This window comes from Garra rufa, chromosome 23 (assembly GCF_049309525.1).
Source record: "Garra rufa chromosome 23, GarRuf1.0, whole genome shotgun sequence".
Lineage (NCBI taxonomy): Eukaryota > Metazoa > Chordata > Actinopteri > Cypriniformes > Cyprinidae > Garra > Garra rufa.
In genome coordinates, this window is record NC_133383.1 from 10,324,862 (window position 1) to 10,337,905 (window position 13,044).

The following is a 13,044-nucleotide window of genomic DNA, read 5'->3' on the forward strand; positions in this document are numbered from 1 at the left end:
GAGTAAAAAGTCAGAATTGCGAGAAATAAACTTGCAATTGTGAGAAAAAAGTTACAATTCTGAGTTTATATCTTTCAATTCTGACATTATTTCTCTCAGCTGTGGGTTTACATCCCACTTTTCTGACTTTATAACTTGCAATTACTAGTTTACATCACGCAATTCTGACTTTATAACTCGCAATTGCAAGTTCATATCTCACAATTCTGAGAACAAAAGTCAGAATTGCAGGTTTGTATCACAATTTTTTTCTCAGAATTGCGAGATACAGACTCAAAATTGCGAGAAAAACGTCAGAATTGTGAGTTTGTATAACATTTTTTTCTCAGTATTTTAACATGCAAACTGAAAATTGCGAGAAAAAAGTTACAATTGTGAGTTTATATCTCAGAATTCTGAGTTTATTTCTCTCAACTGTGAGTTTACATCCCACTATTCTGACTTTATAACTTGCAATTACGAGTTAATATCACACAATTCTAAGAAAGTCCGAATTTTGAGTTTATCGCCTTATAACTCGTAATTGCGAGTTTATATCTCAAAATGAGAAAAAAAAAAAGAGTCAGAATTGTCCATTGTCCAAAAAAAGGCACAATTAGTTAACTCATTTTTATTTCAGTTTTACTTTTAATTAGAACATCAAGTTAAACTAAATGGGTCATAATTATCCTGTTGATAATACATCCAGAAAGACACTGTGGAATACAGGTGAATTAACAGTAGTATCATTTTTCTAAGCTGGTTCACCTCATTACATTTAAATTGGCCTGAAAGTATAAATCTGAATTTTGTTGTTTGAATGTGCTTTGTCAGACCTGTGCAAAAGTTTCCATACAGAACAACCTTCACTAACCACATGACCTGTTCCTTTCAACTTCTCTTGTTCTCTTTACATCTAATCCTGTTCTCACTTAGCATGTAACATGGCCTATTTTTCCTTTCATTAAAGGACAATTCCCTCAGGCTCCCGCCGTTTTGATTATCGCGGCACTCGTGTTTTCCCCCCCCCACCTTTTCTTCTATTTTTTCACTCAGAACCTACCTGTTATTTATAAAGCTTCACCTTAAATCAACTGCAATGATGAAACTTCAGGTCATATTTCAAAGAAAGGTTTTGAGTACTGCGAACAGATTTTGTGCCAAGTGACTCTAGATTTACGCATCAAGTTGTTCCTGTAGATAAAATTAGGAAATAAATGTTTATTTCCAAATAATATACAATATTTGCAGTGGTCTGAAAAAGTGGACACTCAATATGAAAGTCTAAATGTCTTAAGTGCTGGGTACACTGCATGGACAAATAATATTTTCTTTCAAAAAAGTATCTGCTTCTACTTACAATATGTGTCTATTTTGTTAAGTACAGAACATTTCTGTCAGCCGGTGTTGCAGGTCTGCGGGTGGAAGGACCTGAGTGATGTCTGTCACTTTGGCCTGTGCTGCTCCGCTGGATAAACTCTCCTCATAAAGGTCTGGACTGGCAGGCAGGACTGGAGAACAATGCTGACATCAGCGCTGACTGACAGCATAATAGAGCTAAATGCTTTAACGCTAGCATGCTTCCATTGGATTGGGTTTACAATGACAAATGATTGATGCAGAAATTCATGGTGCTTAAGACTCATTTTCCAGCTAAATGTCATCCCATATATACTGCCAAACAACAGCTCAAATTATGATTACTTACGTTCGGCTACATTCAGAATGGAACACTAGCTGACTACTTACTGAATGAATACTGCATGGTATGCCATCACTAAAAAAAAAAATTTAAAAAGGTTATTGCGACTTCTATTTCTCTCACAATTCTGACCTTTTTTTCCTCAGAATTGTGTGATACAAACTCGCAATTCTGACTTTTTTAATCAGAATTGTAAAATATAAACTCGCAGTTGCAGGTTATAAAGTCAGAATTGTGAGATATAAACTTCTGACTTTTTCTGAGAATTTTGTGATATAAACTTACAACTGCAAAAAATAAAGTAAGATATGCGAGATAAGAACTCACAATTCAGACTTTCTTTTTTTCATTTTTCTCAGAATTGTGAGATATAAACTCGCAATTGCGAGAAATAAAGTAAGAATTGCGAGATAAAAACTCAAGTCACATTTTTTTTTTCTCGCAAATCGAGTTTGTATCTCGCAATTCTGACATTTTTCTCAGAATTTTGAGATATAAACTCACAATTGCAAGTTATAAAGTCAAAATGTAAAGGTTTAATAATTTATATCTCAGATTTCTGACCTTTTCTCAGAATTGCGTAATATGAAGTCACAATTCAGACTTTTTTCTCGCAAATCGAGTCTGTATCTCGCAATTCTGCCATTTTTCTCAGAATTGAGTAGCCTGACAAGCCAGACCCACATAAATGTAGGGTCTGGGCACTCTCCATAGACAGGGCTCAACTGGAGGGGTGGGATAAACGGTTGTCTTTCAAACTCCCTCTCCACGCAATAGGATAGCGCTACAACCAATCAGAGCAACGAAGAAGGTGACTAGTCAGAGCGACTCGAAAGAAAGTTGTTCGGTAGCAGCAGCCACCACTCTCTCTCACGCGTAATTCACGGAACCAGAGAATAAGCTCGTTTGAGATGTGCCTCGCCTCGCCTGAAATAAAGGCGAGAGTAGGCGGCTGCAGTGAGAGGAGGAGTGAAATAAGTGCAGTCAAGACGAACAGTTCTGAGCTCTGGAAGCAGAACAGATACCTAGGAGATCAAAGGTGGATATCGCGTTATTCACACTCACATGCTGTGTTGCTGATAAACATGATATAATTTCAGTTCTGTTGCTTTTATATGAAAATAAATACGATGAACAAGACACTCAAAATGCTTGCTATTTAATTACATATTAAAGGCGTATTTATCATCCATTTTTTACTTTAATACAAACATGTATTTTAGATTTTTATAGTAATATGACAGCAATCACATATCTCACACAGAGATCGCACTGTCATAGTGTTTGGGAATATTCATGCATAATTTAAACACATAACCACATGATATTAGATTAAAAAAGAAAACATTTCAGAAGAGAACGCAACATCACAGTTGTTTGAACCAATGAGCATTAAGCTGTGTCGTCAGCCAGTCGTTTCCCATTGTGCTTTTGGTCAGCGCAGTTGGTGGAGAGCTACTGCGCCCGACTGCTCAATCCGACACAGCCGCCTCGCCATCGCGAGAGTTTTTTGGCACACGTCAGCATGATGTCAGAGCAAGTCGGATGTAACTCGGACACTTTTCTAACCGGTGATCATCTTGCGTTGATCACCGGTGATCGATTCTGCGCGGATTTTGCTCATCTCAAACGAGCCTATTGTCTGACGGAATTTACGGTCGCAGGTCAGTCGTCATCATGTTAAGCCCACCCACCGACTTGTGATTGGCCCGGTCCATCTTGGATTTTTCGAAATCTCAAGTGAACTGAGAGTAACTAGACTGCCCTTGGAAGCAAATGTAATTTGCTGCCGCTAGGGGCGCGTCTAGATTCTAGTCTAAGAATTGAGTGGTATAAACTCACAATTGCGAGTTTTACAGTCAGAATTGTGAGATATAAACAATGTGATATAAACTCACAACTGAATTTGTATCTCACAATTCTGACTTTTGTTTCTCAGAATTTTGAGATATAAACTCACAATTGCAAGTTATACCCCCGGTTTCACAGACAAGGCTTAAGCCTAGTTCTAGACTAAAATGTAAGTCTGAGTTGTTTCAACTGAAATAAAATTGCACTGTTTGATCTTAAAATATATCAGTGCCTTTGTTTTGTCTTAAGATGCACACCAGTAATGTATTTTTGTAAGAATGTTTATAAAAATTACTTAATTGTCCTAATTGAACTATGGCCTTGTAACAATAGGGGTCTGGAGACTGACGTGTGGATCCATAGCTTTATTAACAGCAAAGCTTTATTAACAGACGTAGTCAAAAAACAGGCAGGGGGTCGAACACCAGCAAACAAGAACAACAAGGGAAATCCGAAAGAGCGGGAGCCCACCAGGGCGGAGCGGACGGAGCAGGAGCCCACCAGGGCGGAACAGGAGGCGTAGAAGCCCTCCAGGGCAGAGCAGGAGGTACAGGAGCCCTCCAGGGTGGAACATGAGGCCCAGAAGCCCTCCAGGGCGGAACAGGAGGTGCAGAAGCCCTCCAGGGCAAAACAGGGAGCCGCGTCATGGACTGGGACCTGGGTAGAGCAGGGATAGAGGAAGCAGACAGAACAAGGAGAGAAGCAGAGAGTTCATAGGGGAACGCCGCCTCCATACAAGGTTCTACAGCGGGTGCTGACACCTCTGGAGGCAATGGCGCAGCTTCTCGAAGCGGTGAGATCTCTGGAAGGCTGGGCGGAACCAGCGGAGACTCTGGACGAGAGACTCTTGTCCTGCCTTGGACTGTAAAGCCGGGTCCTGGCTTGACTCAGGATGTGAGGTCGGGTCCTGGCTTGACTCAGAAAGTGCTGCTGCTTGGCTTGACTCAGACAGTGCAGTTGATTGACTTGACTCAGACAGTGAAGTAGTGTCTTGACTAGGTTCAGGAAGTGAAGTTGTGTCTTGGTTTGGCTTGGAGGGAACGGCTGAGACTTGACTTGACGTTGATGGAGCAGCAGTGACTTGGCTTGGCTCTGAGGGATTAGCTGTTTGACTTGACTCAGGGAGTGCTGCTTGACTTAACTCAGCAGGAACAGCAGCTGTGACGTGACTTGACTTGACAGGAACAGCAGCCGTAACTTGACTTGACTTGTCAGGAGCAGTGACTGTGACGTGAACAGGCTGTGGCTTGGCTGATGTGATACTGGTGAACGCTGGCTTGGCAAACGTGACGTTAGTAGGTGCTGACTTGGCTGACGTAGCGTTAGCAGATGCTGGCTGTGGCTTGACAGACATAGCGTGATGTGGTTCTGGAGCAGCAGACTCGGTGTAGGCTGGTGCTGGCATCAGGATTATGGCTTGGCGTGGGTCCGGCATGGCGGCCATCTTTGCGACAGGCTCTGGTCTAGCGGCCAACTTGTGCAGTAGCTCTGGCGTGACGGCCATCTTGGCCGGGAACTCAGGAACGACGGCCATCTTGGCCAGGAACTCAGGAGAGGAAGCCATCTTGGCCGGGGACTCAGGAACGGAGGCCATCTTGGATGCAGACTCTGGAAAGGCGGCCATCCTGCGAACAGGCTCTGGAAGGGCGGCCATCTTGCGAACAGACTCTAGAAGAGAGGCCATCTTGTGAACAGACTCTAGAAGGGAGGCCATCTTGCGTGTAGATTCTGGAAAGGCGGCCATCTTGTGAACTGACTCAGGAAGGGCGGCCATCTTGTGAACAGGCTCTGGAAGGGCGGCCATCTTGTGAACTGACTCAGGAAGGGCGGCCATCTTGTGAACAGGCTCTAGAAGGGTGGCCATCTTGTGAACAGGCTCTGGAAGGGTGGCCATCTTGTGAACAAGCTCTGGAAGGGCGGCCATCTTGCGCTGTGGCTTTAGGCTAGTAGACATCATGTGCAGTGGCTCTGGGCTAGCAAACATCTTGTGCTGTGGCTCTGAGCTAGCAGACATCTTGTGCTGGGGCTCTGAGCTAGCAGACATCTTGTGCTGGGGCTTTAGGTTAGCAGGCATCATGTGCAGTGGCTCTGCGCCAGTATTTACTGTGGGAACATTGTTGAACTCCTCTGTGACTCCCACAGTAACAGGAGAGCCATTCAACAACAGTGCATAGTCAATTAGGTCTTTTAACGTGCAGTTAAATTCCCCTCCAGGTAGCAGCGATCTAGCGGGTTCATTAATCCCAAAACGGAACAAGTCCTTTAGCCACACCTCGTCATAAAAGGGTACTTGAGATGAAAACTTACGGAACTGGTGAACATAATCCTTAATGGGGAGATTTCTCCGTCGTAGGAGCAGAAGCTGGTCGACTGGGTCCATGTTGTGATGCTGGTGAATAAAGCTGCTGGATCCGGGTGTGACCGATCATTCTGTAACAATAGGGGTCTGGAGACTGACTTGTGGATCCATATGCAAAGCTTTATTAACAGACGTAATCAAAACAGGCAGGGGGTCGAACACCAGCAAACAAGAACAACAAGGGAAATCCGAAAGAGTAATCCAGTAAACAGGCGTGAAGGTCAGGGCGGGCGACAAGATTCAAAAACAATAAAACAGTCCAAGGTCAGAAAATACAGAAACACAGGAACTAGGAACTCGGAAGGTTAAAGACTAAACAACGATCGGTCCAGACAGAGGGGAAAGGGAAGGCTTTATACCAAACACTAGGGGTCACATGACATAAACAACCAATGGGAGACAGACACATGGAGCAGGAGAACCAATGAGGACATGACTTAAGGGCAAAGCATGGTGGGTTGAGTGAACACATAACATTAAACAGTTCAGGATGGAGTGCCCTCTACTGGGAATGACGTGCACTCCAGCTGGTGATTGTGACAGGCCTAATCCTGGTTTAACCTAAGCCCTGTCTGTGAAACCGGGCCATAAAGTCCAATTTTAAGGGGTTAGTTTATATCTCATAATTTAGAATTTTTTCTCAGAATTGTGAGATATAAACTCGCAATTGCGCAATTTTTCTCGCAAATGTGACTCGTAAATCTGACTTTTTCTAGCAATTCACACTTTTTTGTACAGAATTTTCAGATTTAAACTCGCAATTGCGAGTTATAAAGTCAGAATTGCGAGATAAAAACTCAAAAATCAGACTTTTTTCCTCACTCACAAATTGAGTTTGTATCTCGCAATTCTGCCATTTTTCTCAGAATTGAGTGGTATAAACTCACAATTGCAAGTTTTACAGTCAGAATTGTGAGATATAAACTCACAATTCTGACTTTTATTCTCAGAATTTTGAGATACAAACTTACAATTGCAAGTTATAAAGTCCAATTTTAAGGGTTTAATCTCATAATTTAGTATTTTTTTCTCAGAATTGTGAGATATAAACTCGATATAAACTTTTACAAAAACTGATTCTGACTTTTTTCTCGCAAATGTGAGTTTGTATCTCGCAATTCAGACTCTATTTTTTGTAGAGAATTTTCAGGTATAAACTTGCAATTGCGAGTTATAAAGTCCAGTTTTAAGGGGGAAAAAAGACTGATATGTTCTCAGAATTGCGAGTTTATGCCTTGCAATTCTGACTTTGTTTCTCAGAATTGTGACTACATTTCGAAACGAACTCACAAATCTGAGAAATAAAGTCAGAATTGCAAGACACAAACTCGCAATTGTGAGTTTATATCATGCAATTCTGAGAAACAAAATAAGATTTGCCAGATTATATCATGCAGTTCTGACTTTATACCTCAGAAGTACAGAAATTTATATCTCACAATTCTGAGAAAAAGGCAGAATTTTGAGGTTGTACCATGCAATTCTGAGAAGTCACAATGACCTTACTTTATTTTGTATTCAGTTTTACACTAACACATTGCTGAATAAAGACTGAATAAATGTAATGCTTATTACACTTATCAAGCACATAAACTCACTTTTGTGGTACTTTATTTAAAACTTAAAATAATTGGATATTTAAGTTTCAAGTTTATTTTATTTATAAATCTTGAGCACTGTATGCACAAAGTAGCATGCTAGCATGCAAAAATAGTGTACCTGTGAATGTGTAGCTTAAAACTATGTGAAACTCGCTCTTCTTTTGTATCATTTGTACACCAAATTCAGTTTAAGAGCATTTCATCAAGTCTGAAATGTGGATTTTCTTCCATATGTGCAGGTGAAATGTTTATGATTGAAAGTTAAAAATAAAAACATACTTTATCTCACCTGACATGTGGCACAAACATCTGTGAGATTCATGTTCTGGGTTCACCTTTGATTTAGAGCTCTGATCAAAGCACATCTGATCCGTATCTCATCTGTGTCAGGGCTTCGGGAGACGTCTCACTGCAAATAATGAAGAACAACAAGTAACACAAAAGTTTGCACTTATAGTTACGAAGACATGAGCTGTATTATTTTTGGATATTTCAAATGTATATCAACATGAGGAGCATTCAGTGATAATAAGGTCTAACTAAAACCAGCTCAATTCAACTGTTGATAATTGGCAGGTAATTAAATTAGCGTAAATGTGAGCTATTTTTCAGAGCATAAATTTAATGAACCTTTAATGAGTGTAAGGAGCCTGTCAGAATAAACGTGATAAATTACGAGGCTTCGTCAGTAATTATGTGAGCTCCTGTTGGTTCAGGGTTATGAATTCATGAAGAATTGATCTGTTCTTAGTCCATCGTCATGATCCAGACTTTCTTGTTTCTGTCCTTGAACGAATGCAAACAGCAAAAATATTAGAGTAAGCTATTAGGAAATACATAAATAGGCAAATTACAGTTTGAGAGAATCCACTTTTTGCTTGGTGTGTGAGCATGGAGAATGATTTTACTCTGGTGTATGCGAAGCTGAATCACCGCATTCATTCACTCCAAAAGTCTTAATTATCTCTTTTAATTTGAGTCATCAGGCACCCTCAGGAAATCCCCCGTATCTCGGGCCATTCAGAAATGATCAGAGCTGCAACCCAATGTGGCCTAAACACCCACCCACTGGAGTATAAGAAGCCACTTCTAAAGAAATACTAATAATCACACGTCATTATATATTACTTGAACTACAATCTCCTGACACACACTAGAACATCTTAAACTGGCTAAAAGGTTTCATAGAACATTGATTAAATTTGTTGCATCACAAACAAACATGAAAGGTGAAGGAGTGAAGGAAAAGTCATCTACCTGTACTGGAAAAAGCTGGTTGAAGTCTCTTCAGAATGGTCCAGTCCACTGGGTTCTGGCCTGGGTGGCCTTGTCTGTACCTTGGTGTCACCCTCAAGCCACCCTAGGTGTATCTGACTTTCTTCTTTCAAACAAATACAATCAGTTATATTGAAAAATGTCCTAGCTTCTCCAAGCTTTAAAAAAATGGAAGTGAATGGGTGTTGAGCGGTATTCATCTGAAAGACGAAAGTCATATACACCTAGGACAATTAAAAAGTGAGTAAACCATGAGGTAATTTTTATTTTGGGGAGAAATTTTTATTTAAAAAAAGGTTTTTGTTGGCTTCCTCACAACAAAGTACAAAGTTGCTTTCCAGAAGCTTTACTTTCTCCATTCCACTGAGATGGGATGAGCTATCAGTGTTTACCTGATGATAAGAACTTTAAAGAACCTGCTGAAGATGTACCACTTACCTAAATCCACAACAATAAACAAAGGAACTTCATATAATAAATACACTATGTACTACTTTAGCTTACACTTGAAAATTGCCATTGTCTACTGCAAAAACACTGCTTACGATGCTTCTTAATTTAAAGTTAAAGTCGCTTCAGATAAAAGCATCTGCTAAATGTGGGTGTGTTCGCACTTGTCATGTTTGGTACGATTAAAATGAACTCTGGTGTGATTGCTCTGTTAATGCAGTTTGTTTGAGTAAGTGTGAACATTGCCATCCGAACCCTGGTGGCAACCAAACAAGCAGACTGAATGTGTTCACACTTGTCATGTTTGGTTTGATTAAAACAGACTCTGGTGCGATTGCTCTGTTATTGCAGTTCGTTTGAGTAAGTGTGAACGCTGCCTTCTGAACCCTGGTGCGCACCAAACAAGCAGACCGAATGCGTTCACACTGGTCATGTTTGGTTCGATTAAAACAAACTCTGGTGCAATTGCTCTGTTATTGCGGTTCATTTGAGTACGTGTGAACGCTGCCTTCCGAACCCTGGTGCGCACCAAACAAGCAGACTGAATGCGTTCACACTTGTCATGTTTGGTTCGATTAAAACAAACTCTGGTGTGATTGCTGTTATTGCGGTTCGTTTAAGTTAAGTGTGAACACTGCCATCCGAACCCTGGTGCGCACCAAACAAGCAGACCGAATGCGTTCACACTTGTCATGTTTGGTTTGATTAAAACGAATTCTGGTGCGATTGCTCTGTTAATGCGGTTCGTTTGAGGAAGTGTGAACTATGCCATCCGAACCCTGGTGTGCACCAAACAAGCGGAGCGAGACCACTAAAAAGATAGGTCTCTGTCTGCTTCCCAGCAAACTCTGGTGCGGTTCGAATGAAATATGAATGCAACACAGACCAAATACTTCTAATCGAACTAAAAACAGGAAGTAATGACAAGATGTGATGCTATGCGACATGATTTCATGAAGGAAACAAACGGTGTATCCAAAACAAAATGAGCAGAGGGCAAACGTGGAGCAACGAGGTGGTAAGACTGCATTAGGGGTGTTCGACTTAAAGCGGCGCTGAGGGAGTATGACAAAGTCCAAGTACTCATTCACTGTTCGGTCTGCTCAGCGCTGTCATTCAACCCCACCCAATCAGGTTGTGAACGTATCACTATGCCTTTAGATTCAGTATCTTTAGTTTCGCTGTTACAAATGCCAGTGTGAACGCTAAACGGACCAGGACCAAATGTAAAGTTTTCCTTTTTGGTCCGGACCAAACAAACCGAACAACAAGGGTGAACACACCCCTCCAAATCGTTTGAACTGACTAGAGCAATCACAGACATGTCCACATGTGAGCTGTTTGTCCTGAACACTAATGAGGATATTTCTCTTATCTTTCGTCAAGGGAAAGATAAAAGAGAAACTTTTCAGAAGCTACAGTACATGGTTTATGCATTGGCCCAGTGTCTCTCCATTTAAAGTTTCCCCTGTAGGATCAAACCTGCGATCCTCCAGTGGCAACGGTGACAGACAGAGTGCTCAAGTTAGCTTGGGCTGCTCCAAACAAACAGGATTTGGAAGTCTTGGAAGTCCCAGTAGTCCCTGCCACATTAAAACAGCATAAAACACTAAGTGACTTTGGAGAGGAACATTTACCAACCTCGACAGAGAGTTAAAGAGGCAATGACATCCCAATGAAACTAGACTGCTTGTTTTGTTTAACTAGTAGAGCAAATAAATTAAGTCCAATTCAAAATGATTGGATTAGAAAACTGTCAAACTCGGTCACAGTTTGATCCCACTAATTTCCCTTAGAACACATTTGTTGTATTCTTGTACACCAGGCACACACTGTACACCCTGTTCCTGGAGATCTACCTACCTGCAGACTTCCGAGAGTTCCAGCCCTGCTCCAACACAGCTGTCTGTAATTATCAAGTGCTACTTAAGAGATTAATTAGCTGGTTCAGGTGTGCTTGTTCAGGGTTGGAGCTGAACTTTGTAGGATAGTAGATCTCCAGGAACAGGGTTGGGCACACCTGTTGTACACGATTACAAACGCACAATATGGCAACAACTTCTGCTGCCTCAAACATCTTTTCGTGTCAGGTGGCGTCACTAAATCCTCCTGCCCATCCACCTTCCACAAAGAGAAAGGCTGAATTCGGAACAGCATGCTACTATATCAAGGTGTTAAACTAGCATAGTAGATGCTATAGCATTCAGCCAACTTTTCCATTTAATTCCAGATAATAAAATACCGTCTCTTTTCTCCATTTAATATCCTTTCACTCGAATATTGAACCTGAATATAAGGTTTAAAAAATGTGATATTTTTACTCGACAACCCCACTAAACACCAGTGCAAACGTGCTCCAGATATTACCTGACTGTATACTGCCATCTGCCGTTTGGTTCAGGTCACTGTAGATACAGACCAGCAACAAAGTTTCAACAAAATCACATTAAACACCGTCCAAAAACAGCAACAAATGATTTTTATTTCAAAAAACAAGGGGTATAATGAAAACACTCTCAGACAGAACTTAAGCAATTACACTTTTGTTTCATTACTGCACACCGACATGATCCGGCAACAAATCAGATTTCTAAAGTGGAACACGAGGGATAAAAAAAAAAAATTGTTCAAAACAATGAGTTACTTGCATAATTTTGAACTTTTTGGACTTTTTTTTTAAACTATTTGCAGACTCAACAAATAAAACAGGAAACATTTGGGACGTCAACGTGAAGCTTTGCTTTCTCATTCTCTCAAGTATTCGCACAGGCTTTCATCCAAATGTGAGAATTCGCACAAGATCCTAAAACCACTCCAGATCAATTATTTTACAGATGTCTTATCACCATTTTCAACTATTTTTCTATTCTCCGTCACTTTGAAAACATTCGCTCTGTAAAACATCAGTTCTTTTATGCTCTCCTGGATGTCGTCCAGCGCTCTGAAAATTCAAACGGACACAACATTATTCTGAGATTAGACAATACAGCTCTTCTTTAGCTTTAAACATTTACAGTACGCAGCACATCAAAGAATCCTTTGCTATGCTAAATGTGGCATTCAATAATACAGTTGTGAAACACCTGTGTGATGTACACAGACCTGTGCGATGATTTTTTCTGCGGGGCGAGACTGTACTCCTCCGGATACCATCGTCTAGGCAAGCGAATGAAAATAAAAAAGGAGAAAGTGTTTTGACATCCTTTCCAGTACATTTGAAAGTAGTCTCTAGTTCATGCTAAAGCACGTCTGCATGCATTAATGTGGCAATAGCGGTCGTTCGGTCAGCTGATTAAATCTAAATAGGGAACATACCTGGACAGCTCTTTAATGGTGCTCACGTCAATGATGCGATAGTGCAGATGTCGCATGAATTGCGGCATGTACTTATCCAGAAACTTCTTATCAGCGTGAACAGAGTTCCCTGTGGATGAGGAACCACACAAACTCTCTAACACATAAGGAATCTTATTTTTTCTTTCAATTCTAAATTTAAATATCACAATCCAGATTTTTTCCCCAAAACTTCTGAATAGTGTCTAAATTGTGAGATGTACACAATTCGGAGAAGTCTGAAATTATAAGATATCTAAAAAAGACATAATAATAATAAATAATAATAAAATAAATAAAAATCAGAATTGTAAGTTAAAAAAGTCACAATTACCTTTAATTAAATTAATTTATTTATGATTGTGTTATTTTTGTTTGTGAGATGCAAACTCTTAAATGAGAGTTTATAGCTTTCAATTCTGAAGGGAAAAAAATATTTCAAAAATAAATAAAAATAAATCTGCATCATCGTTTTTATTCCACAGCAAAAAATA

General features: G+C 40.4%; 1 protein-coding gene across 1 annotated transcript; it reads right to left on the reverse strand.

Moving 5' to 3' along the window:
• Positions 1-11,677: 11,677 nt before the first annotated feature.
• On the reverse strand, positions 11,678-12,708 carry smfn (small fragment nuclease). Its single transcript, XM_073830244.1, has 3 exons — positions 12,533-12,708; positions 12,320-12,373; positions 11,678-12,158 (listed from the first exon to the last, which is right to left on the reverse strand). Exons 1-3 carry the CDS (start codon positions 12,598-12,600, stop codon positions 12,041-12,043), a joined length of 240 nt encoding a protein of 79 aa, XP_073686345.1. The 5' UTR covers positions 12,601-12,708; the 3' UTR covers positions 11,678-12,040.
• Positions 12,709-13,044: the final 336 nt, after the last annotated feature.